Here is a 27551-nt window from a genome sequence, read left to right on the forward strand (position 1 = left end):
TAATAACTCAGAGAACCACTTCTACAAGTGTGTCTTTAGCATTTCGGATTAAAAAATCATATATTTGAGTTACACTGCTGTGTCACAGCAACTCATATATATAGTGTCAGTCAAAATCAACAGAGAACAAATTCATCCAAAGATTCAATCACATCCTAGGTCAGTTTAGTCATTCTTGGAGGTRTCTTTCTGTCTCAGTTAATTAAAGCAGGAGCATAAAAGATAAAGCTCAGTGAGGTATCTGAGACAGAAATGAATCTGGTATCTAACTAATGGGGGCTAAAAGCTGCTTTCCTCACAGCAATACTGCTTCATTATAACCCTGAAAACTGAACACCAATTCACAATGTGCAGGATGGGGCAGAGCACGGCCTGAAAAGGCAGCATCAAATGTTTTTTATAACAATCCACATGTATGAATTTAAAAGGCACCATGGTAAAATACTGAATTTGTGCTTTCAYTTATATGTGTGTTCCCAATACTTGTGCAGGTTCATTAAAAGTGGAGCAGATTGAGAGTAAAGATGAAACCTAATATGAGATAAGCTGGTAAGAGGACAGTGATTCAGGAGGACCCATAATAAGGTGTAKTTTGTGGCACCAGGTTATTGTACAAAGTAAACAAAGTATAAGCACAATGTTTGACAGCTCTAAGATAAATCTCAGTGATGCTATAGAGACTAAGCTGCTGCACTAAGACTGAATAAGGATTTACTGCAGAAGGATTTCTACTAATTAAAAAGCAATACTGAGGAAGGAAGAGKGGGAGCAATTTGCAGAAATAGCACAGGGCTGTTTTCCCTCTTCAATATAATCTCATTTATCTGATTTCTTCACAATACAGCATAATGTATTTTTCATATAACATAATCCCTTGAGACAAGGAAATACACCCCTCAGAGAGGTATAATATTCACTGAATATTATGAACTGAAGCGACTCTGTGGCTGTTTTCTGAAACAACTTCCACTTGGAGAAAGGGCGTAAAGATGWCATCACCCACAGATAGAACAGTCTCAGAAATTCTGGGACCTATTTTTCATGACCAAAACAAAGGGGTTTCTTCATATTTGCAAATGACAGTAAGCCATACAATCAAATCCAGAAAAGATTAGGCATTTTTGTCAAAAAATAGTTGAAAGTTTTGGAAAAGGCCTTTGTAGCTTCTCCCAACAAATTGCCTGTCAGTTGCCTTGYAGCGTGAACTTTCACAGCACAAGGTAAGAACTTGTTTTTCTCCTCAAGAAGACRTGTTTAGAAAGCATTGAACCCAAGAAAAGGTAACATCCATATACTCCAGAAAAAAAAGATCCCCAAAGAACAAACTTGGAAAATCATAATGCAAATCAAATTATCTGAGTGGAAAACTGCCCATTTACAGCCACACACAGCTGACTTAGCAATATCCTAATCTTCTTGCCAACTAGGTATCTACATTAGAATAATGTCTTTTTTTTTTTTTTTTGTTTCCAAAAAGGAAATTTGTGCTTTAATATCTAGTCTGGACCAGGAGAGGGACTGCATCTGACTGCTTCTATTCCATGGTGTTCTTCTGAAAGAAAAGTAGGCCTCCTCTGGACATCAGTAGTACTTTACTTAAATGCTTTAAGTACCACATCATAGTTTCAAAAACATGAGCAAGACAGAACATGTCTGCATGTCCAACAGCAGAAAAGTATTGGAAAAAATTCCCATCTTGTAACACCCATAATTCTGCTTGTGTGACATTCAAACCCGGAACCCAACCCTCAATCCCACATATAATTCAACCTTATGCCATCTTTTAAATTCTTGTTCCTCTAACTGAAGCAGAAAAAGCAACATTCATACAACTCAGGCTTTTTGATAATAGTCACTAAATTATTCAAGCCTATAAAGTATGATATTTATTAGAACCTAGTGAAGCAATAAGCTTTTCGTACTAAAATAGCATTAAATTTATCACCTCAAAACTAGGCTTATTTATCTACAATAATAGCCTTTTGGTTTATTTCATTCTTAATTAATTAATTTATTTTTCATTAGGATARAAGATCAAGTACAGATCAGAATCTGAGGATCGATAGCATAGGACTAACCACAAAAAAAATTGCTAGCTCTATGGCAAGTGGAATGAAAGTCATGTATCAAAGATAGCCCATGGATGGTAAGATCTTTACAAGAAAAAAAATGTTTCGAGTATTGATTTTTACCATACTTGACTTAGGCATGGTGCATAAAGTGACTTGGATGATAATAAACCAGCAGGATACCGATGCAAGCCCAATTCAGAAAATAATCAATTAACTGCAGTACTGCTCTGGGAGGGCCAGAAATTGCAGTACTCTACTGTGATCTCTGYTCCCATGAATGCCAAGACAATCAGCTCCTCATTTTGATGGAACAGGGTTAATTGCATTGATGAGATCCTGCAGTTAAATGACCCTGTTATAYTGAGCATAAATGACAGATTTACTAAAATACACCAGTGGGTGTACAAAAGTGGAACAGCATCCACAACCTGAACCTCTAAAATATCAAGAACCACACAACAGGAGAATTTGAGTCAAATTCCAGAGGAAGAAGGCAGTCCCAACAGATGACATCAAAAAGGCACATAGTGGGTCTTTTTTTTAAAACAATCAAACTCATGGCAGTTGATCAATCAAAGGAAATAATTGTTTTGGTTTTGTTTTGTTTTCTCTAAAGCCTCAGGGTCAATACAGGTCTGGTCCTGAGGGTCAAGTAAGAAGTGGAAACTGATAGCCTATATTTTTGAAGAGGTATGGCTGGTGGTAGGAATTRGGCCCTATAAATTGCACTGAAGATCAACATCCCTTGAAGGTGGTTTGGAATAGTGTGTTCAGATATACAAAGTATCATCAAATAAAACACCTTCAGATAATGGAAAGCTGTGCTAAATGTTGGCAGCATTAATTTCTGATATCCAAGGAAACAAAAGAGACAGAAAAGTTCAGCTGAGCAGTGATCTGCACACCCAACCCTTTACAAAGTAATGAGAAAGGGATGGCATGTACATACAGCACCTTCTAGGGTTATTATCCATAAATGACATCCCTCTGCTCCTAAACCCYATACAGTTACTGAGTATATCTTTTTCACCTCTGATTTCTAAGCAAACACAAAAGCATTCAATTTTACTATCCACTCCATCTGCATATTGTAAGAGAGATGTATGTATYGGGGAAAAACAATGTCACATTCTTCATTTTTGTTAAAGCCACAAAGCACCAAGTTTTGTGTGACTCTCCACTACAAAATAAAAGGATTAACAATGAAGCACCACACTAGCAAAAAGAAAGCACAGATCTATTTGAACTGCAACAAGTCAGATGAACTGAGCAAAACCGATTTACTTTTAAATGGTAATGGGGACAGCTMATTTCTATAAATGAACCAATAACCAGGGTGGTGAGGATGCTAAACTCTTTTCAGCCAGTGTATTGGGTTTGAATAGCCTGGTTTTGGTAGCAGTGGGGCTGCAGGGTTGCTTCTGTGAGAAGGAGAGCCAGTCCCTGGTGGCTCCAAAGATGGATGTGCTGCTGGCCAAGGCTGGGACAATTAGAAATGGTGGTAACACCTCTGGGATAACACATTTAAGAAGGTAAAAAAGTTATTGTGCAGTTGTAATTGTGGCCAGAGAAGAGCGGRGTGAGAATATGTGAGAAGAGTGACCCACGCTGCAGCAGTTTGGAGAGAACTGCTGCCCATGGGATGGACTCACATTGCAGCAGCTTGCAGGGAACGATTGCTCACAAAATGAACTCATGCTGGAAGCTCAGAGAGAGCTGTCTCCTGTGGGAGGAACCCACAGTGGCACAGGGGAATAACTCCTTTGAGCAGCAGGAGAAACCACGGGTGATGAACTGACCATAACCCCCATTCCCCATCTTCTTGTGCTGCTGGAGTAGGAGGCAGAGCTTGAATGGAGGGAAGAGTGGGGGGAAGGTGTTTTTAAGGATTTATTTTACTTCTCATTATCTTGCTCTGATTCTGTTAGTGTAATAAATTCAATTCATATCTCTAATTACAGCCTGTTTTGCCCATGATGGTATTTGATGAGTGATCTCTCCCAATCCTCATGTCAACCCATGAACCCATCATTATATTTTCTCTCCCCTGTCCCACTGGGAAGTGAGAGAGCAGCTCTGGTGGGTGCCTGGCATCTGGCCATGGTCAACCCATTACACAGAGCCATTCAGAAAACTGATGTTTTTGTGACATAGCCAGATCCCTCTGCTTGATTTCAAACTTTCTGAGCCTGTTTTGTGGCTCAAAAAAAGGGATATCAGGGGGTTTGTGAGTTTCACTGACTATCCTATACTTATTAATAAAATGAGAACTGCTCCTCTCAAGCAAGCTAACGACTTTCAAAGGCTCTCATGGATCTCTCCATACCTAGCAACGAGTCCCAGTTGCTAAACGTAGGTGTTTCTGGAGGATTATTTATAACAACGTCTCCAAGTGCCTCTTTGAGCTGTATCCATTAATCTCTGGGGAATGTTTTGTACAGGGACTCGCCCTATAGCAAAGATGTAACAACTGTTAGAGCACAAATCCTTAGAAACTTGGATGTTTATCAACACAGTTTCCTTTTCTCCACCATTTCCAAGCAAAGGAGAGATGAAGAAATCTTTTTTTTTCAGTTTCAAAGATTTCATTAAAGCAAAAACGCATCTCTTTCCATAATGTACTTACATCACTCGTGGTTTATTTATTTATGAATGGCAATTTTCATAATGGCAAACACAGACAGCATGAGAATTGTTTTGATTTCTAGGAAAAGTAATGTTCCCTGTAAAAATTATTTCTTTTTCATTGTTTTTAGCCATCTCTCTACCTTGCTTTTACTTTCTAATTTTATTACTACTTGAAACAGTGTCACTGAATATCAAGGACCTGCTGGGGTTTTTTATTATTACATTTCAGTGTTCTGGGCCAGTTCTAGTTTTACCCTTTYTGTAACCAGCTCCATTTGCCTACCCAAACATTTCTAAGCATACAAAGATCATCAGCAGATACCAAATTCTCTGCACACTTTTGCTGTCCCCAGTGATCCCTCCTGGCACGTCTTCTCTTTTTTATATGACTCCAGCTTGTGTTCCTTGAACTTTTTCTCTGTCYTTCTGGATTTGGTATTACAAAGTGTCAAACTCCTGGGTGAATAAAGCAAGAACAAAACACTGCACCATAAACTCTAACAAAAGACTTACTGCTTGCATAGCTGGGACTGCTCATTAACTTCTCTGCAAAAATCACAGAAAATCACACCACCAGAGATACAGCCATTTAGGAAACCACCCCAGAAGTTCATCTTCAACCAGAAAATAGTAAAATATGAAGCTGAACAGCCTGGGTTCAAAGGTTTCAGTTAGGCAAGTAACCTTTGTTGATGGAAACACAACTTAAAGGACTCCAGTTTCAACCAGGTTCATATGTTTTTCTAAAAATACAAGAACTGCCTTCCCTCTGCCTTTTTTTTGTGACCTTTTGTTTTCCTGATATTAGTTCAGTTCTTGGTAAATAAGGAGCTTTCAAAAATAAAAGAAGGGGAAAAGAAATCAATATTTTTGTCCATTTAGCAGGCCTCTCACAGTTCAGTGACATTCAGAAAGCAGTGAGTAAAGAGAMAAGGAATCAATGTGTAAGAAGAGACTACAGATCATATTCAACCTGCTCAGCTGAGCAATCAATASCTCCTCTAGCTTCTGCTTTAAAATGCAAGTGAGCCTGCAATGTAAAATCAATGCTGAATATGGATGCTCTACAATGGAAAATGTCAGTTTGGTAAAACATAAATTTTCATGGGATGATGCTTTCCTTGACAATTTTTTTTTGCCCCAGGATAAAATTTATTAAGGGGAAAGACTGAGACAGAGGAAAAAGYCCTACATATCTTGATAATCTGTGCACTGCTTCATGAACAAGCAAACTTGTTCACACCTCTGCTCTTTCTCCAGTTTGGCAGGAAGGTCATATCAGGATCTACACTATCACAGGTGCTGGCTATTCTCAGATATCTGTTTCCAATTTTTTTTYCCACTGCTTAGATGACCTAGCATGAGAGCAAGGTCATTTCTGAAATCTTAAGAAGTTTCCAAAGGAATGAAAAACTGCTTCTTATTCTACATAATACCAAAAAAAGACAAAGAAAATTATATTTTATTCAATGTTTTATTGCAAGACAGCAGGACAGTCACTTCAGTCATAAAATCAAAGATCTCTATAAGGAAGAAACTCCCTGGAGCTGGGCTATAATACTTACATTAGTCTTTCCAGCAGATCTGCAAACCACAGGGATACTTTATCAGCAGCTTGTGGGCAAATTTTGCACTTTACTGTCTCACCAGTTACATGGGTCACAGAAATTATCASCCTTTCTAAATCAATCTGAATAATTACCCCTCAGTGCGGGTATAAACAGCCTGCCCAGTGACAGAAAAAAAAAAATGGATCTTGTGCATATAGGCCATTATCAACTGCAGATCATCCCTAGMTGCAAAATTAGGAAAACTGTGACTTGCAGAAATTTTCTCATATATACCTTTGCCACGTACTACAGAGATGACTTTCTTAAAACATTATGCTTGGAAAAAAAAGCAAACCCTACTTCCTTCTTCTTTCTCAATAGTAGAAGTCCTTTTGTGGAGTGACTTTTACTTAATACAAAGGTCACCATCAACCTTTGAGGTGATAGTCAGAGTAGGCCTAAGTTATATTTTGCACCATCTCTGTGGTATAAAAGTGTTTTAGTTTAAATGGGAATCAGGCCCAGATCAACCTTAAGACTGCAAACTTTTCTGCCATGTCTGTGCAATACAAAGAAGAGASATGTTCACATGATGCTGAATGTTCTAATTTAATTATTCTCTCTGTCTGCACTTTAACTTTGGACCATTTCTTACACCTCTGGGAAGTCATCCAGCAATGGAYTGCTCTTCTACTCCACAACTGGTCCTATAAGGAGATATACACCACACAATCCACTTTTATACAACCTCCTTCTTAGAGATTCCATTAGTATAGCTGCTGCTTCCACAGAACCAATGAACATCTGATACATCCCAAGGGAATGGGAGTGCTCACAGGCACTGTTGATTTTAATTGATTTCACAAAGCAAGTCTCCAGATTAGTGGGGACTGTGAGAAAACACTTGGAGAAAAATCTGCTCAATTTGGTTTGTATAGGAAGACTCAACTAAAAGATAAAGTTATTCTTTTTGTTGAAGTGTTCCCTTCACTCACCCTGACACAGAAGAGACTTCTTGTAAATGTGTGAATACTGGTGCTAATGCCCAAACACATTTGGAGTCATAAAGCACCACATGTAACAGCTTCACCTCTAACTTCATGTATTTCCTTTCTAAAGATGCCAATTTGCTTTACAGACAAGTTTCAGTGTACTGCATATGAACAGATTAGAAGTGCCTTGCAATACACCTGTGGAGGTAAAGTTTAGGGAATCTGAGTCAGCAGGATTAGACCTTAAACCAAGTCTGCAGCATATGCTGAAAATACACCCCCTGGCCTCCAAAGTGATTCTGCACTTCAAAGCCAGCTTCTGACCTTTGTTATAACTCCTCATAGTTCCACTTCATGCTCCACAGCCTCCTTCCCACTCMAATTTCATCTAAAAAGGTCATCCCTCACCTTGAAACATCTGCTTCGAAAAATATAACATGCAGTTTCTCTCAATTCATGCCAGAATTACTGGCATGGATTACCCTGTTTCCATGTTACAGGAAATACTCCATAATGTCCCACTCATTGAAGAGCTGCCTTTTGCCCTGTCCTTTATGTAATTTATTTTGCTCTTCACCTGTACTCCATTCTAAACCCTTCCCTAGTCAAAACCCCAGATATTTTTATATAGCTGTGTTATATAGTTGTTAAACCAACTGTGCTCAGTCATGGTAACCATGGCAGGAGCTTTGGGACTTCTCTTGAGCCATGGTGGAGCTTAGAGTTAAAGTTTACTTCAGCTTCCTCTGCTCCTGCTGAGCAGTTGTGCCCCACTGAATCCAGAAGCAGTGAAATATTTTCACACAAAATTGTTGCCAGAATCTCAGCTGAAGAACAGTTTCCCAGAATAAAAATGGGAGGGAAGGCAGGCAGACTAGTGTCAGTGCTGTGGTCCTATAGGCAATGCATGAACTAAGCTAAAAATCAATCTGATCTAAATTAATTTAAGGAAGTCTGAACTAAAAGAGTTATTTAAAACTAGCTGTGGGTCCTCAAAACCTGGAGTCATGAGGTGACAGTGAAGTAAAGGTTGGCTCCACAATGTAGAATCCAGGCTTTCTCAAAATTGGTTTCAGAAAGTGCGCCACATGCTTTTTGATTGCTTTTTTTTTGCCTGGCTGCAACCCTGAGAGTGTCCTGCAGAATATAATTCTTCTCTTTTGTATCCTCTACTGCACTGTCATTGCTCAATACAATTTTTCCTGCTTTCCCTGCTCTGTAAGCCAATGATGCAGTCTGAAKCTGGGGAGAACACCTCTGGAAGAGGCATTTTATCTACCATGGAAGAGAGCACCAGACAGAAGAGGACACCACACACAGCTGCACACTCCTCCTTCGCCAGTTCCAGAAGTCTAAGCTTATTCTAATGTTTCAAATCTGTAACACTTAAACTTCAATGCTCACACGAGTGGTAGTGATATACTAGCAAGCCTTCCTTGTCCATTTTTAACACCTTCAGAGCTCTGTTACTATTGCAGTGGAAATGAGATAAAGAACCACAAACCACTCATCTTCCTAAAGTGCTGTCTGGTGGCTGTGACAYGGGCTGCACAATGTCTTCTCTGAGGAAATTTCATAACTAGAAGCCAGACACAAAACAGAAGCCAGTCAGTCTTTTGACAGAAGAAAAGCTGTAATTATGATGCTGCTGACATTCACATATCTGCTCCTGCACCCAAAAGCAGAGCAGTTGTTTACAGCACAGCTACTTATTTATTCTATTACCATAACACACGGCACCAGACAAGGGAGCTTGCTCCCATGCATGCCTTTCCCAGCCCAGTACAAACCTCATTGATAATTTAGACTGATCGAGCTGTGCAGGTTGCAATTGCACTTTTCCAGTTCCTAGATTCACAGGTTTATGGATCCCCATCACAAACCACATTAAAAAAAAAAAATCAGCAGACATTTATGTATCACTGCTGTACAGCACTGGGTTAGTACACTGTAGCTGCCAGGGACAGGCCATCTGCCACRCAGGAAGCATCAAAAGAGAATCATTTCCAGAGAATAATTTCTGTAATAAGAAGAAAAGTAGGAAAAAAATGGGAAGTAAGAGATTGGCTAACAGAAAAGAATGACATAGCAGAGTCCTCCTGTTTTGGCTTTCCAAACTAGTTTTTCTTTTATATATATATATTATTKATATGTTTTATATCTCAAAGGATTGTGCTTGACCCTTGTCAAGACATGTACATCAGCATCCTGTCTTTTAATTGTCAAATGTTCTCTCCAGTTCCAGCCTTGGAGCCTGCAGAGTGTGGTTGCAGAGCTCACTTGGCCAGCACCAAAGCAGAAAAATCCACAAAAGGGCACTTTTTTCCACCTCATCCCAGCATCTGGCTGCCATCAAGTGGCAGAACAGCATCACACTGCCCCTGAACTCCTGAACTGTCCAATGCTCAGCTTGAGCAACATATTGAACCCATATTCCCCCAGGAAAAGCCTCCAGCTCTTTTCTTGACAGGAAGATGATGAGAGATTTGGCAAAGGGATCACATCCAACAAGAAACTGTAAGGCAGGAGAGCTAACACAGTGCAGTGGTGGGATAAACAATGCAGGGAGAGACACACAGAGCTGGCCCAGGCATAACAGAGCCCAGAGAGAAGGAAAAACCCATGAAACTGAGACAAGTCTTAATATGATCAGGTTTATCCTGAGAAAACTCTCCTCAGTGACAGCACAGAGACAGGGCAGTACAAGGCATTCCCATYCCTGGAAGGGTTCAAAGCCAGGCTGGATGGGGYTTTGAGCAACCTGRKCTAGTGAAAGGYTGGAACTAGGTGGTCTTTAAGGTCCCTTCCAAMCCACACCACTTTTTTAATTTTAAGGCATGGAAATGTGGTCTGAAAATACTTTATGGGTTTTCTCAACACCCACTTTAGCAGAGAGGCTTTTCACATCCTTGCCCATGTTTTTCAGCAGCCTGTCCCACAGACTGCTGGCCAAGCCTCTCTCTAAAGCACATCTGCACAATTAAAATTATTTTCAAAAATCTTAGGGGCAAAGGASTTTCTGCCTTAATTTCAAAGGACCAGGCCATTGGATTTGTCACAAGTCCCTCTATCCACTAACTACAGCAATGAAAAGTGCTACCCAAAGACTGCAAAACTCATTACTAATTGTAGTTGCATGTGCACTGGCAGGGATTTTGGTACCAGAATTTTCCCTAGTTCCCACTGGGTCAGAACAGAGGCTGGTTTAAATAAAGTGATGAAATTATTATCCTGCTGAAAATTCTATGAACCATTGCTGGGGTTTTTGGCAGGAATGTGAAAGTATCTTTTCAGTTCAGTTATTAGCATAAAATAATTAGACTTCGGGGTATATTTTGCTCCCAGTGCACATACATATCTTGCATGCATTAATATTAATAGGGATTTCTCTATTCACACTCATTGAAARGAGCCCATACCTCAAAGGACTGAAGAAAGCAAAAGCATATTTAGGGTTTAGTCTATCACTGAAAATTTCCACAGACTCCTGTAAACTGCTATCTTCATTATWTACATCTTTCTCTTCCTAGTTTATTTCCAATGAGACAAATGTTTAGTAAATCATGGAAGAAAATAATTTGCTCAGGATTCCCACTGCAGGCAATCAAAAATGTTGCATGCAAATTCTATGGAAATCACTCTTTGTGTCTGGACTTTGAGACCAAATTCATGTTRTGGGTTCCACAGAATGAAAATTTAACAGAAAAGCTTCCCTCATTAAATTGTATTTCTTTTGTATGAGAAGTGATGAATCTCTGGTTAATCTGAGCAGTGCCTGCTGCACACACATTCAGGGGCTCTTCATATTTCCAAAAAGCCAGAATTTATTTGTGTTATGGAAAGCACTCAAGAAGTGTCTTGAGATTACCAGAACTTTCCAGAGAAACACAAAGAAGTTTTGGGAAAATAAATAACTACAGCAGAAGGATTCACTTCATGGCAATTTGAGGGGAGGCCGAGAGTGGCACCAAGACACAAATCCCATGTGTCTTGGGCCTGAGGAATTGTAAAACACTCAGTCCTAATTGACAGAATCATAGACATGGCAAGGGGTCACCAATGCAGTGACATCAGAGGTGACATCCTTTGTTCTGGGCCTTTCCTTTAAGGGCAAGGTGAGCTGTACCTACAAATGATAATCACCAAATTAGAATTATGAACAACAAAGCGGTGCCAACGATACAGCAGAATTACAAAAGGCAAGAAAATGCCAAAATCTTGGATCAAAATATCATTTTACAAGACTGAGGGTAATAGTACTGTTCTGAGAAACGGAAACCAGAACAAAAAAAACAAACAAACAAACAAAAAAAAAACAGAAAAAAAAACCTCTGGGGTCTGTAAAAAGGACTAAAAATTTCCTTTGTGTCTTCTGGGTGGGCTCCTTATCATTCCTCACTTTCCTTCCAGTTGTTACTGTTATTGTSTCTTGTAACATCTCAACCCATTTCATCATGGACTGAATTGCAAATGAGAACCAGGTAATGCTCTCACTTAGAAAGAACTTCTTAAAAAGCAATCATACTCCCTATTCCCACCACCAGCTACCCCTGCAACAAAACAAAAAAACAAAAAACAAACAAAAAAAATAGAAGTGGGAATGGTGTCAAAGGAACAAAAAGTAAAAAGTCAGGATGGCTGAGGCAGGAATATTTAAACTCAGGAACACCATAGCGAAAAAAATCAGGTGAACCTCTACAGTGGAACAGCAGTGTACATTTGGTATTAACTTCTTGGCAAAGATTCAGTTCTCCAGAAGTGCAAAGACCCAGGTTCCACCTCCTCTTGCCCAAGGGTAAATACTCACTCCATTATTTCAGTGAAATTACTTCAGATTTTCACTGCTKCAAATTGAGAAATGTCTGTCTCTTGTTTTTAACATCATCTCTCCAAGGAAAAACACTRTTCAAAGTCTCCCTCCAGATGAACTGAAACTTCACAGGTCCCTACAGGTGATGAAAACTGTCCAGAACAATTTTTCTTGCCTTTATATTAATTCCCAAAGCAGGCAACATTTAGAGAGGATGAGAGCATAAGCTCATACCTTACATGAGCATGTAATTGAGGTCATGYCTTGGTCAAGAATGAAGGAAGCAGATGGTTATTTTGTTTTTTTCTTGAGATCCCATGAAAACACAGTCCTTGAAAGATACTGTACTGCTCAGAAAAACTTATCTAAGGTCCTTAAAGAAAATAGGGCTGAAAAGAAAAAAAAAAATACTTAATCTGTTGTTAACCTTCACAAGAAAAAAAAAATAAAGGCAGAACTGAAAAATGTTCTCTCCTATTCCCCCTCATACGTTTCTTCTCAATTTAACTCAGGACTTGAAAAAAAAAAAACAACAAATAAATCTTAAGCAAATTATTCATCATGTCTTTCATCAAAATCACTAGCTCCTCTAGTCAGGCTGGGCAGGCAGCTGCTGTTTTAATCAAGCAAAACATATTAAAAGAAGTTTCAAATCACTTCACRAAGGGGACAAAAACTATTTATCATTTCATTTTCCATCTCCATCAGAGTGTAATGCACTCAAAGACAACAGAACCTGGGCCTGGAGGCAGTGCTGCAGTRTGATCAAACCTAAGGAGATCCCTGGTGTTGATGATGCTCCTGGCACTTGGGATAAGAGGACTGCAAGGAATTAAATGCCAGGTTCCTATCTGCAGAGATCCAGGGGACCTCCAATCACCATGAGCAAATATTTAAAAAAAAAAACTGTAACACCTATGTAACTTATTGCTAAAAAATCACTGATCCATCTCTCTGACAAATTATACCTTCCCCAGTCAACCATCACAAGTTTGGGGTCAGTAGCATAGTCTAAAGCAGGTCTAAGGTAGCAAAAGATACCCAGTTCCCCAAATTACAGCTGCTTTTCACCTGAAAATGCAAAGGCAAGGGGCTGTTGGATTTTACCTTCTGGAAAACACTGCACCTATATATTTTAGATATATGAACAAAAACACATTCAATCAAATAACTTGTGCATAGCTTACACAAAAAGCAAGCTGTTCACCGGACAGCAAAGAATGAAAATAGTAAATTAAAAATTGTTACTTAGATTAAAGTATCCTGAGCATGAAGTCTGCTCCCTCAACTCTCTATTAATGCTAGAGAGGTTTTCTCCATCTGCTGCTGCTTTCAGCCAAGATAAGGAAATACCTGGGAAAAACTGGAATGAACCATGGGGAAGCAAGGACCTGAGCAGAGGCAGGACCATTAGTACTAGATTATATCTGGAGACAAATTACTCTATTCAATTCTGTTATTATTTTATGCTTAGATAGCCTCTAGCACAGTAATTTCTCCCATGCCTCCAGATCATGAAGACACCAGACAACTAATTATGGTTTAAGGTTACTGTCTTTTGTCTAAATCTTTTGGGCTTTAGATGATGATCTGCTCTAATCTCTTGGGATTTATTTTTTTCCCACTGTTCTCATCTGTTTTCTTATTGCCCAGGTGTTGTAAAGGCCACAAATGGCTGTAATCCAACCTCTCTCTTTTTTTTTTTTTTTYTTCCATACAGTAGATTAGGCAGCTCAGATCTCCTACTTTTGCTCTGCTTTGCTGTATGACCTTTTGGAAAATGTAAGGTCCTTTTCCTCCCACATTTTTTTTCCAGAACTTGTGAAATATGCCTAATCCATATTTGAAAAGTGCTTTGAAACCTTTGAAACCCTAAATATTATTTCATTAAACACTACAAAAGACCATAAAGTATTTCAAATGGACAGATCATTTCAGTGGGAGAACTGCAGGTATTAAATCACCAAWGCAGTYCTTTTCTCACTTTTGTCCATTTTGTAGGCAGAAAGCATTTGGGAAGATTCATTTGACTTTSTGGCTCACACTGAATTATTCATTGTTTGCAAGTCAAGCGGGTAATTCACCTTCCTCACACTTCTCAAGCTCAGTGCTAATAAGAAAACCACAAGGAGCAGACTTTGCTGACAAACATTCTCATGTAAACAGCTGTTCTTAAAGGAACACATCATCTCCCTATACACAAATGTTCAGTATTTGACAGCGAATGGCAGGACACCAGKAGATGTTAGACTGACTCAGACTCCTAAAAGCAATGTTCTTTTTCATACCTTTCCAWCTCAATCTGGAATTTGCATTTCTTTCATACATTCAAACTTTCTTCCAAACCTCGCTGACACATGAAAGTGAAAACATTTCATCRTTAAAATCCAGATTCCACTGAGACAGCACACGGCAACCCTGAAACGGAACAAAAAGCCATTTTCTCCCTATGGCAAGTTGTTCACTCCATACAGAGTTTTCATCYTTAGGGATAATTACCCAAATCCAATCATTTATATCTCCTCTTACAGGTTTTGCCCCAGCTAACTTCCAGGAAAAAAAAAAAAAACCACTAGTGTTGTTTTCTATCCTATGCTTCTTTTAGCATACTTTTCACATTCTGRAAATGAGTCAGGGATGTCTCGAATTAGGATGTTCATTCAGAAGGAATAATGAAATTGAAGAAAACAGTCAAAAATTACCATGAAACAAAATCTAGAAGGTTGCAACCAGAAGCTCTGAAACAAAATGAAACCTTTTTTTTTTTCTAAATAAAATAATTTGGTGTTATATTTTTTTTCCTGATAAAGTATTTCAAGTATGAAAATGTAGATTCTACTTCTCTGTGACTCACTATCCACAATATCGGCTGAAGTCTTAAATATAATTTTTCTTTGGGAAAAGAGTAACTACTAGTTGATTGTTGAACGGAAAAATTTTCATAATTTTTCCTCATAACATGCCCTTGTAAAACTTCAGAAAGGACCCTTGAGATTTATGAGACATATACATGCTTAGAGCTGGAAACAGGGAAATAAAAGTTTAACATGGATATTTCCCTTCCTTTTTTTCAGAAAATAAACAGTCCAATAGAARTCAAGGGAATTATTTCAAGAAAAGTTCCAAATGTTCCAAAAAAAAGTAAAACATATTCCAATGCATGTTTTCCCAGGAGAGCATCACCACTGAACATGAAGATACAGTAAACACCATACAAATACATCAGTATATCCTGGCCTATGATATTCAGCATTTTGTCCAAACTCTGTCAGTGACACTTGATGGCCCAAGGGAGAAGAACCATGAGATGGGTGAAGGTTTTACACGAGCTCAGCTTGGTTTTTGAGATGAAAAAAAAAAAAAAAAAAAGCAGCTTTAATGACACTTAAGAGGTTTGTAGAAGGTATCTCATGTTTTTAAGTCACTGTGCAGTCACTGACTAGACTGTGGCTTTTCCAAAGCATGGAGTAGCTAGAGCCAACAGCTCCTGAAAGTCCTTGTTTTGCTGGGAGAAAATGCCTCCAGACATAATAGCCCTGACTTTGGTGGAGCCACAGGGAAGACAAAAGTGATCCAGAAGCTCTGCAGGGCAAGGCTGGCTGAGTGCCAGGGAAAGCAGCAGCCAAACGTGGAAGATGGGCTCAGCACTGAATTTATCATATTTGCTGGATGACAAAACCAAGTTAGATGGCAACAAATGTAATCAATCTCTCCGACTCCAAKACAAAACACAGGGCATCTCCTACTTTGTTTTTCAGGTTCTTGATGCAGACACAAGTATCCAATGTGTCTGTACCTCCTCCAGAGGAGGAATGAAGAGCTGGCAAGGAAGAAGAGAACCAGGTACTAATGCTGAGCATAACACTGCAATGTTACATAACCTGGAGCCTGGCAGTAATCAGCTCAGTGACACCCAGTCTCAGTGAGACCAGGAGCACAATAATAATTAGATCTGGCAATTCTGGTTCTTCTGTGAAGACTTCATGTCTGCAAAGCTCATGGGTTCTTACCATGTATTCCTTTGAATGGAAGTATAATGCTCAGAATCAAGTAAGATAAAAAGCATAAAGACAGACCAATTATCTTTACAAAATATTAAATCTGTACCCATAATAAGRTTTTATTTCTTTTCAGCACTCAGACAATAGATAGCTTGCAATATAAAACATAAAGCTGTACTTCCACAGAAATGTGGTCATTGAGATTTCACTTTTTATAAGCAAAATAGTAATATTGTCCAGAGTCCATTTATGATGGTCTGGAACTGAGACTATAACAATAATTAGGGAAAATATGTACCACAGAGATGTTTAATGCTTCTTAGTCTTTCCATGGTGTTTTGTTCTACCCAGGCCTGTTCTCTCCCTACAGAAGTTCCCAAGGCCAAGAAGCATTTATTGAATTTCAACAACCCATGACACATGAATTAGGATTTTAATTACTACTGGCTATTTTCAGCTGCTAGTGGCTGAAATAGCCATGTTCCAATTCAGCATCAAATAACTACTGCAGCAAGCTACTCAGATACAATTTAAATCTAAACTTTTAATTTATTTCCATTGTATCTCCAAATACTGCAATCAACTTTCTGTGACCTTGTAAACCCCTTTTTGTATTAATGGAGCACATCATGCATACAAGCAATGATTTCACAGATGTATTTAAAACTCCATATTAGTTTCTGAGCTGTTGAGCTGGTGGCAAAAAATATCCCTTAGTACTGTACTTAAGATATGGCATGCATGTTAATGCAAAGCCTCTGGCTCACTCTGTCCATTCTTCCCTACATCTTGCTAAAAAAAACTCTAAACCATGTAGCCTCACCACTGCCAATGCTTGCAAGGCAATATTTAACAGACYTCTCTGAAGATCCAAGGCTGGAAATTGCACGGACAAATAACAAAAGCAAGGTTTGCTCCACAAAACAGAAATTCTCTTCATCAGGCAGGAAACAAGAGGGAGACAGGAAAAGGCAGAGGGAAACTGGGGAGTGACRCTGCAGACAAGAGAAAAGACATCAACAGTAAAGCAGAAGCTTGATGAAAGCCAATTCAGGAATTTACAGGCARCAGAACAGAGGCTGAATGTGGCCAGGTGTCACAACAGGTTTTTCTGTAAAAGTACTGAACTTCCTCATTTGTTACAAGTGGTTTTGAGGGATAAAGCTCATTCCATTGCCTCACCCCAAGTATCATGCTCAGCAGTATGAAAATTATGCAATATGTGGCATGAAGCAACTTCCAGGAGTCACCTGAACCATCCCAGGGCCACTGAGAGAAATCAGTCCCATCTGACTCAGCCATGGTCTCTGTCTAATCCTGTGTTGAAAACACTGACCATGCAGATCCCCAGATCCTGGCAGCACCCAGGATTGCAGGACGTCACTGCTTTTATTTTTAGAAAATTCTACACGAATCTGCACAGCACAGCCTTCGCCTATCAGTCCATTACCCTGCAGTATATTCATTTATATTTTTTTCTAATATAAATAGTTTTAGTTTATCCTGTAATCTCAGTTACACAGTATTTATATAAGTATACATAAAAGACACTGTATAATTGAGTTTGATGTAATTTTGATAGTCTGTTACTTTATTGCATGCAGCTAATGGTGCTTTTTTATATAATCCAGCTATAAAAGATTTCCAGCATTCTTTAATACTGATGTTGATGGATTGGGGTTTTTTCTCCATCTTCCTAGTTACAAATAGAAATAATAGATCAGTTAAGATTAGCTTTTACATTGGGCTGGATATCATTTCTTCAGTAGCAAAGTGTTTGGAATAGTTACTATTCCATACTCAATGGTGGTGAGATACTTAACTTTAGAACTGTGTTGTATATCACAAATACAATATACATATACAGTCCAAATACGAGCCAGAGATGCCACACTAAATCTGAGGAATTTAAACTTAGAAACTGTGAAATTCTGTAGCACATGCTCAACACCCTCACACTGCAGTGAAGGGGACTTCCATGCCAATCTAAGCAACAGCTWAAGTATCTGAGWAACTCCAGGCTTCATCATTTTTTAYTATCAGAAAGAGAGAGTTCTTTTTCTTACAACAGAAATTGATCATGCAACAATTGTGATACCTGAATTAATGAGCAGCTAAGTGCTTTATAACTGTAATCATCACTGGTCAACTACACAAAAAATAGCTGGACAAGGCTTTCAATAAGCAGTTAAATGCAGCAACCATTGCCAGGCAGGAACAGAGTCTACAAAAATCAGGACAACAGAAACAGGACTCCCTCAGATTCAGTTTTCAAAAGGCAGTCACAGGGAATTCACAAACCACTGTCTGCAGTGACAACAATTATGCTATGTGTAGTAGAGTTACTAACAAAACCTGATACCTCACTGAATTTGTGACATTTCRTTTGACATTATCACAGAAACAAACAATTCCATTACTTAAAGACTTATCCTGTAAGTCTCCAGAGGCACAGGAGCACAGGAATGCCATCTTACTTATGTCAGCAGTGCAAGAAGGGCAAAGTAGTGGGAAAACCTCTTTTCCCTTGTTAACAGACACTTAAATCCCCTCTTTGCAGCCCTGATGATTTCTTGTTTGGAACACACAGTTCATACAAGATACACAGCATATTCTCTGCAATTACTTATCTCTGCCCTGTTACCTGTATGACCCTTTATCTGTCCATCTCTGAAGTGCAGGTTGAATTCTGCTTTCCCAGAAACTGACTCTGACCATTTTTTTAAACATTGTGTTGTAATCTCTGTGGCTTCTTTCTTCTCATSTTCTCAGATAATGACACTCATAAACCTGTGTATTTCAATAACCACACACCAACATCTGCAAAGGGTTAAATATCATAAAAGAAAAATGTCCATTTAAGCATCAAATTTTCTCAGCAACAACACACACCCAAGATCAATTATCAGATAACATACAGATGACTAGAGTTCCATCAAGAAAATTGTCTTTTTTTTTTTATTACAATGCTATGAATTAGAAACACRAAATCTTCAAAAATGACCCTGAGCTGTATGGGAAAGCAAAACAAATACAGTTCAAGGTGGTATCAACCTGAAAAGGCCTCCCTGTGTGAACTGGTACAGACTCTTGGAAGCCCTTAAACACACCAGATAAATCATAAGGCAACTTAGGCCAGAAATGATAACCCAAGGATCCATTCATGGAAGTCACTGYCTGTTTTCTGCACAACATGGTTCATTTTGTCAGGATCACTGAGACAAAAATTTTTTCAGCACTTGTTTGCAGTGCAGCTTCAATGAATAGAGTGTAGTTTGGAGGGTGGTTGGGGCTTTTTTTCAGCATTGGAAAGAAGACATTTCCTCTCATGACTTTGCCTTGGCTGTTCAATATTTATTACAGATAGTTAAGGGGAGCTTTTACTGCCTAATGTTCCATTTTYATATCACAAAGGTAACAACAACACTTGTGTAATGCTGCCCTATAGTTTCATAAACCTATGGCAGTTCCAAACTTCTCCTGAGCATAATCCAACCAGCATGCCAGCCCGTGACAACAGATATTACAGCAAAATGCTAAATAGACTTTACTGGGAAGTCTGTCACCTCTGCCATCTGCAGCATGTATTTACATAAAAGAGACAAAAACATGAAGGGATTTTCATCCTGTTTTTCTCCCATCTCTCTGTTGTAACCCACAGCCACATCTCCCTGCACAGAAGAGAAATGGATGGTGAACCTGAAGCCTCCTCTGAGCGAGGGGATGGCAAGTTTTGGGCCTTACAGTCACTCATTTAATGTTTATCTCCACAGAGGTTGAAAATTTTATATGAGTCTGGCATCACTTCTCTGGTGAACTCCACAAAAACCAATCCCTCTACCCACAGAGTCAACAGAAGGATTACAACAGAGAACTGGTCAAATGATGGCCCTTTCTTCTCCTGCTGCCCCTTTGCTTTCAGGAGCAAACCAGCTTTCTTCTCAGATGGAGGAAGCATCTTGCAAGCTTTTATTAGAAATTTCCCAGGAAATGGAAGTCACTAGCACTGGTCAGGAAGCTGAGAAATCAAGATGTGGGGTATGGAGCAGGAGGAAGGACGCCAAATATTGCCATTAAAAAAAAAACAAAAAAACAAAAAACCAAGAAAAACAAACATATAAACTGCTCTTATTGAAAACAAACATATAAATTGCTCTTATTGCTTTAAAAAAAAAAACAAAAAAAAAAACCAAGAAAAACAAACATATAAACTGCTCTTATTGAAAACAAACATATAAATTGCTCTTATTGCTTTGCTCTAGGGATAGAAAATTGTTTGTCTCCAGTAACAGAAGGATGGAGAAACAAGTTACACCTCCACAGCATTTACAAGGATCTGAACAAAGGAAACCTCTGATGGGTCCTACCCCTCGCATCCCCACATCACTGCACTCCACACTGGCTGGAGAACTAGGGAGAACTGAGGAAAACTGGGGTTTTCCTGATCTTATCAGGAAGATTTTCATTTTTGCAAAGGGGAAGATCTGTTGTGGCTCCTAAGGGAGTGAGGCAGGTACTACTTTGGCAGGTTACACCAAAGCTCAAGTCTGTCATTAACACTGCKGGAAAAGACCCTGAAAACTGACTTACATTGCACTGCAATTGCTAAGGGCTGCTGTGCTGCTTCTTCCCAAGCTGCCATCCATCCCTCTTTTTCTCTGCTAAAGATAAACCGTGGATGAAATATTAAGCTTTGGTAGCACTTGACAACCCCCTGCCTGGCATCAGAGAGCACTTCTGCTTTCACAGGTTTAAAGAGCCCAATCACAACAAGCCAGTCACACCAAGAAGGCACGTAAAGGATCACAGGTGAGGAAAGAGATGAAAGATTTTGATTTATTCAATTAAAAGCTTAAGATCCTCTGCATTTACAGCCCCCTTTTTCTCATTGTCCCATAAGMCAAGTAGTTTGGGAGTACTGGGGCACCTGGTTAACCACTCCTAGAAGAAGCTTTGCATCCACCATCCTCAGAATCTTGGATCAGCACAGCCAAGCCTCCCTTTCTAATCCCTTATTGAAATGTAACAATGCCATTACTGGGATGTTTCTTTCCAAGGAAGTCATCATCTGAGTGCCACCCTCACTCTCAGAGGAAGATTTTCATTTAACCTCTCCTCCTTCCACACATCCATATTTATTCCCCCAATAGCAACACAGATCCACTTGCAGAGTTATCAGTAATGGGACTCAGCTYTTCTCTGTTTATTAAAGCTTCTCTCCTGAGTGGGATTAATCTTGGCAGCTGTCTGACAAGAGAGATGATGTGGGAGGAAAATGGTTTTGAAATGGTTTAGAAATGGTTTGAAACTACGTTTCAACTCTTGCTCCATCAGTGGAAGACTATTTATTAACATAAAAATAACCACCAACAGCAAAAATACAGAAATTGCTTTGAAAGGTAACATAATAACCATGTATTCTTTATTTCCTTTTTACTTATGTGGCCACTTTTCAAAATGTTTACATAATAATACAACTCAGGCCACAGCTRTATTTATAATACAGGAGACCCAAAGGTAATTCAGCTTCAAAAATGAAAATTAAGGTGTATTGGGTTTGAGCTAAAATAACAAAATAGAAGTACACCTGGAAATCACAGAAATTTGCAACTGATGCAAAAGAGTCAAAGCAAAACCCTCCAGGAAGGTTCTCYACACCTCAGAGAATCTAATTTAAATAACTAAACATCTCTGAAGATGGTTCTTCAGAACAAAGATTAGTTCTTTCTGGATATCTAGGAATTTAATAACATTCCATTCCCAACTCCTTGACTGCAGTGATGTTTATCACTGCTGTAATGYGTTTAGTGTAGCTCTGAATTATTTTGGTTAAAATATACAGTAAATTTTACACAACACAGCATTTTTGAGCATTTTAGAAGACATGCAGAGCATGGAAATGATGCAGTAATCTGTTTGCATTGTGTTCTGTCATCTATCTTCCCACACTCCTGAAAAACTGACTTAGTTCCTCATGGGATTTACTTGATTAAACAATATTAATTAAGTGAACATCTGGGCTGTTTTTCAGCTAATAATTAAAATTATCTAGGAATTGTAACCTCCTTAAAAGTTAAAAGTATACAGAATAAGTGCAGCCCACTTTCTCACATTTGGGTAGGGCCAAGCAACTCCAGTATTTRCCACAACAGTTCCCAAGAGATTCTTACAGCCCTGTGGTGAAAGTTTTGTTCCTGGCTAGCCTGACAACAGGAACATTTTATTTTTGGCTTCATGCATTAACATATTAACCATGACAGAGCTGACATTTGCTGCWAAGTAAAATTGATTGTAAATGGTCTAGAAGTCTGCCATTACATTTAGAAATTACTTCTGGAGTGAAATTAAGTACTGTCAACACAACTCCTGTTTCCATTTATMCACAAATTTGACAGGAATTTTTATGACTTCTCAAAACTTCACATAGAAAAGAAAAAGGGAGATAAGACTATGATTTTAATTGCTCTCAAATTGTACYATACAAAGCAACTGACCTATATGATATCATAAGAGAGCAAGGATAGTCCAACAGGACAGGCCAGATGAAAAAACGTCATGTTACTCATGGAAATGAAACATTGCTTCATCCCCCTTCCATCTTCCAATCACTAAGTCAGAATTCACACAGGATCATCCTTTTCCTCACATGGGAGGTATTCTCAGTTATTTGAACACAGGGCTTTATTCCCTGAGATAAGGGAGGGAGTCATTGGTATGCAGCACCAGGATRAGGTGGAGATTATCATGAAAAATGAGATTTCACTGCACGTGGCAGAAGCCAACTGGGAGTCTAGAAACTGCAAATATCAGATGGCTACAAAAGGGAACATCTCTAAATGAGAAAGTGTATTCACTTCAGCTGTTCTTAACARCAATGCAGACACTTAGTCTAGAGGTATCGATGCAAGAGCCATTCTGGAATTAGTACAGGAGTGCTCAGACATGTAATATTAGACCGAAGTGAGAATTGGTGGTTTGATACAAATATCACAGGCATTTGCAAATTTTTTACAGGCTTACAGGAATATTTMTTTTCAGTACAGCATATGGACTGACTGCACAATGACTGTACTCAGCCACTACTATTGAATGTTCTCACTTAATTTTGTGCTTTTTCTCTTAAATTTTCTCATGCACTTTCTCACAAATTACTTTAGAGATTGGGTGGTTCAGAAAAAGGGAACACCTCTCAGGACATTAGYKTTAGTACCCACYAATTGTAGATTTTCCYCAGTGATTTATTTTCTRATCACTGCTTTGTAAAGAAAACAACGGAAACCTGAGAATTTTCATTCAAGGCAGGTTGGACAAGTCTCTTCCTCATAACACCTCACCTCTATGTGGTTTCTCTTTAGAGAAGAGGATGAGGAAGAAGTGCCCTAGAGCAGCCAGCTATCAGCATCTGGGAACAGAGCAATGGGGCAGGCAGCACCTGGAACCTGTGTGATTCCCTCATATGGCTGCCAACCACAGAAATTATCACCCATGGGCATCCCAGTGGGACCTGGGCATGGAACCACTTCAAATTTCTGCAGAAGCAGGAAAATTAGGCTGGGAATCCATCAGACGTTTCTTGCTCTGGTATAGCAACAACAGTTATGATCTTATTTAACCTATTTTCCTTTTCTTCCTATTCAAGTCTCTCATTGTCATGTGTGTTCCAATAACACAAATCTGGCAATCCCATTCTGTCTGGAACAAAAGTTTTCCCCCCTCTTTTTCGCTCACAGTGCAGAGAGTTGAAATCTTACTGAACTACTGAAAAATTATCTATTTGCTGTCATGGTATCATTCCTCAGGCTGATCTACTTTCTTTGGGAAGTAAACACACTTTTTGTTCTACCTGCCCTATCTCCAGCCCAGTATTAAACTAGTGTAAAAACTCTGCATATAAGGAAAAGAGTTTTTCACTACTAGCTCACAGCCTTCCACAAAAAGGGGTCTTTTGCTCTTGTCTGAGAGGTTTATGTTTCTGAAAACTGAGCACACAATTTTCAGACTGCAATCAAGAGCCTCTAAAAGAACTACTWAAGTTTGACAGCTCAAACTCCTTTAGTAACYGGTGTTTATAATATTCCCTGAGAAKAAGGTAATCTATGGTGATTGGAGGGAAAGTGCTGCYATTCACACCACAAGGTATTCAGGGCTGGATAACCATGGATAGCAGGATTGATGGACAGGGCAAACAGGAGATGAGCCTTGGATGGATTCTGTCCACATTAAACATTGCACAGAGATGACCTGGAGACCATGGCATCACTGATATTTACTGGAGAGAGGAATGTAGGACTATTTATAACAGTGAAATAAATTCACAGGGAATGTAGGATTATTTGTAACAGTGAAATAAAAATAAAACCTGAGGCTTTTTGGGAAGTGTGTCCATACAGAAGCTACCAAGCTTGAAAGAAGCATGGGGAAAAAAAACCCATAATCACAACCACAGATTCAATCATCACCCACATCTCATAAAAAAAAATGGTCAATGTCACAAAGAGAATTGCACAGAAAGATCCAACACTTACCCTGGAGTCCTTTTCCAGACGAAGCTTGTGTTGRAGGCTGCGTCTTCTCCTGGCTTTAGCAAGACCATTGTGATAAAAGAAGTATCCAGATTCTAAAAAAGGGAGCTGAGTAAGAGAGAGAGAGAGAAAAGAAAAACCTTCATGGAGCTATTAGCTATTAATAAGAATGACAAGAAAACTTTCACCTGTGAAGTGATTCAGGAATCTTCACATGAAGATTTTTGAAGTATTATGCTTAAGTGCCCAAATCACTCTTAAGGATGCCACTCCTAAGTTTTTTTTTTGAAAGATGCACCAAGCAGCATTAAAGTTGCTTCTACAGGTTTACAGTGCATAACTTCACTTGTATACACTCCTTACTCTCTCCACCTTATATTTCAGGTTAACAGTGCCAATATTTCTGGGCACTACAAAGCACAAGAGGAAGCATTCACTATTTCCTGAATAAGCCAAAATAAAAATAAATAAATAAATAAATAAAAGAACTGCAAAAGATCTGAAACTCCAGAGAGAATCCCTCACCAAAAGAGACTTACACAAGTGCTTTGCTGAGCTGTTGTAACACACCCTAACAGGAAGAAATAAAGAAATTAAAAGAGAAAAATACAATACTTGGAATTATAGAAATACCCGCTTATAGAAAAATACAATACTTGGAATTTCTTCTGACCACGCCAAAATGGACCATGCAAAGCATATTAAGGAAACAGACAACTCAGTGTTCAGGTGGGAGCAGTGTTCTGCACCTTAAATGTCCAAGACATTTAAGGAGCAAGCAAACACCTCCAGAGGGCTGCCCATTATTAAACACATTTCTCTCCTCAGGACTGGCAGACAGGAACTGGAAGGCTAATAGACATTTAGCTTTTAGAAGGCTAAAAGAACAGCATCCCAATTCCAGTACTTGACTAGGAAGCTCCACTTGAATCTCAAATTCAGAGCTCTTTCCCCATTTGAACTTAATAGGGACACTCCAGTTGAACATTTAAATCTAAGCAAGTAACTGCAATTTTTCTAACTCAGCTTGTCCTTGTAGAAGTTGAAAAAAGAAAAAAAAAGGTTGGGAAATTATATATTAATGGTGTGAACATTTCAATTTCAAAGGTTCGACCACCCCGCATGTAAAGTTACATTTTAAAAGGTATAGTTTAGAAAAGCTATGACAGCCTACTCCTCTCGTTTTTATTATCTATTCTTCACAATAACATAAACATCTTAGCAGGAGTTCAAAGTTCTTTCCTGAAATACTAAGGCTAGTTTCTAGGTAGAATAGTGGTTGTGAAAACCTGAGCTGAATATGGGTAGAAGCATCATGATACCATAAAACAGATTCTGTTCCTGTGTACAGTTATATACAGTGCACAAATATAAATTGCCTTCCTCAAAATTATCTCTTGTTTCAGTCAATCTATCACTATATCTAGTACAGTTCCACAAACATGTTTTACTGTACATGTGAAGCAGTGTGGAAATAGAGTGTAGTGAATTCTGAGAGTTTAAAATCTGATGATTCCTAAAATGAGTATGCAAGTTTGGGTTTTCTTTTTCTTCAAAGTACTTTGTAATGTTAATTGCAACATTTTCTATCACTGAAATCAAAGCATTTAATTTTCATGTTTAGAGTTTCCTTTTCTATGGTACATAAATGCAAATTAACTTAAAAAAAATCAAAGCATTCTGTTCTGATAAAAGACCTCTTTTAAAGTGTTTATAAAAGGTTCAGATTTAATCAAAATCATTATGGTTCCTTGAAGCTGATCTGCATGGCTGACTGGAGAGCTTTTCTGGGTGAATAATCAGGATAWCAAACTTCAGTTCCATACACGTGGAAAAATACAACAGTTGAGGTAGAAGGAGAAAGGAGAGTATGAAAGCTCACAGTAGAGGCCACAATAATCTCTGCACTTCATAAATATCCTCAGAGTCACAGCTTTGAAGGTTCAAATTCTGTCTGGGTTAGATAACTGTTTTAAAAAGCAGATTTACTAATCTGATCTAAACTTGTGTCCAACACCTTTAACAACCAGGTAATCAGGAATTTACACAACCCAGAGTTTGGGAATAGATCTGGCTCTCCAGGAAAAGGCCCTTCCCCCATATTAGATACCTTACTCTAGGCCTCAAAAACATGCAGGGGAAAAAATCTAAATAGGCAGATCAGTTATAGCTTGAAATCCATCCTWTTGTGTTAACCATTACTGCCCTTTGCTCCTGTGGCCCAATTACCCCTCTAATTTTCTCAGTGAAATCRGGCTGCTTTTCTTCCTTTTACCTCAGTATCAACCATTAAAATCAATTTCAGTCAAATATTGATCTTGATGYTCTCCCATTAAGGATTAGTCTAAGCAGTTTTGAAGATGTCTGGAAATACATAAGAGATTTATTTTCTATACATGGTTAGTCTCTAGTGCCTCTTAGCATGAAGCAATATATTATATAGTAASCTTTTAAAACTGGTGTATTCAAGTCTGACCATGTGCAATTAYAATTAGTACAACAATGACCAGATTTACAAAGTCATGAATAAGTTTTATTAAGACAATTCCACTCTTTCCACAGTTACCCCGGTAATCTTAGAGGAACATGGGTATTTTACAGATCGAATAGTTTTTCACATTGAATCAATTAAACCTGGAGGGGGACACACAGGAAGGCAAGGCAGTGAGTCAATACCTGAAAGATTACATGATCCAGCACTGTGGATTATGAATAATTAATTGCAGAAACCAAGTAATTTTCAGGAAGAATCTAAACTCTGCAGTAAATCCTTGAAATTAATGAATTTACGCGTTAGAGAAAGGGCCTAAAATGTCAGGCTTTGATGAGGATTTTGCACTGAATTCTGTGAATATCACAAGAAATGACTGAAGCCTTCAGTTCTGAGGGACTCCTGCTACTGAGCCAGTAATTTTTTGGCAGCAGCCAAATGGAGGACACAGGTAGCTCACAGCAGGATTTATATTTTCACTATCA

General features: G+C 38.7%; 1 protein-coding gene across 1 annotated transcript in view; it reads right to left on the bottom strand.

Annotated features, from left to right (window-relative positions):
* PCSK2 (proprotein convertase subtilisin/kexin type 2) overlaps positions 1-27551 on the bottom strand; it is a 92073-nt gene that overhangs the window by 48721 nt on the left and 15801 nt on the right. The window contains exon 2 of the mRNA XM_057369005.1: positions 24579-24683. Coding sequence (XP_057224988.1) covers positions 24579-24683 — 105 coding nt within the window. The remainder of the gene's footprint in view (positions 1-24578; positions 24684-27551) is intronic.

Source organism: Malurus melanocephalus, unplaced genomic scaffold, assembly GCF_030028575.1.
Source record: "Malurus melanocephalus ecotype Western Australia unplaced genomic scaffold, MMel_1.1 scaffold_101, whole genome shotgun sequence".
In the NCBI taxonomy this organism is placed as follows: domain Eukaryota; kingdom Metazoa; phylum Chordata; class Aves; order Passeriformes; family Maluridae; genus Malurus; species Malurus melanocephalus.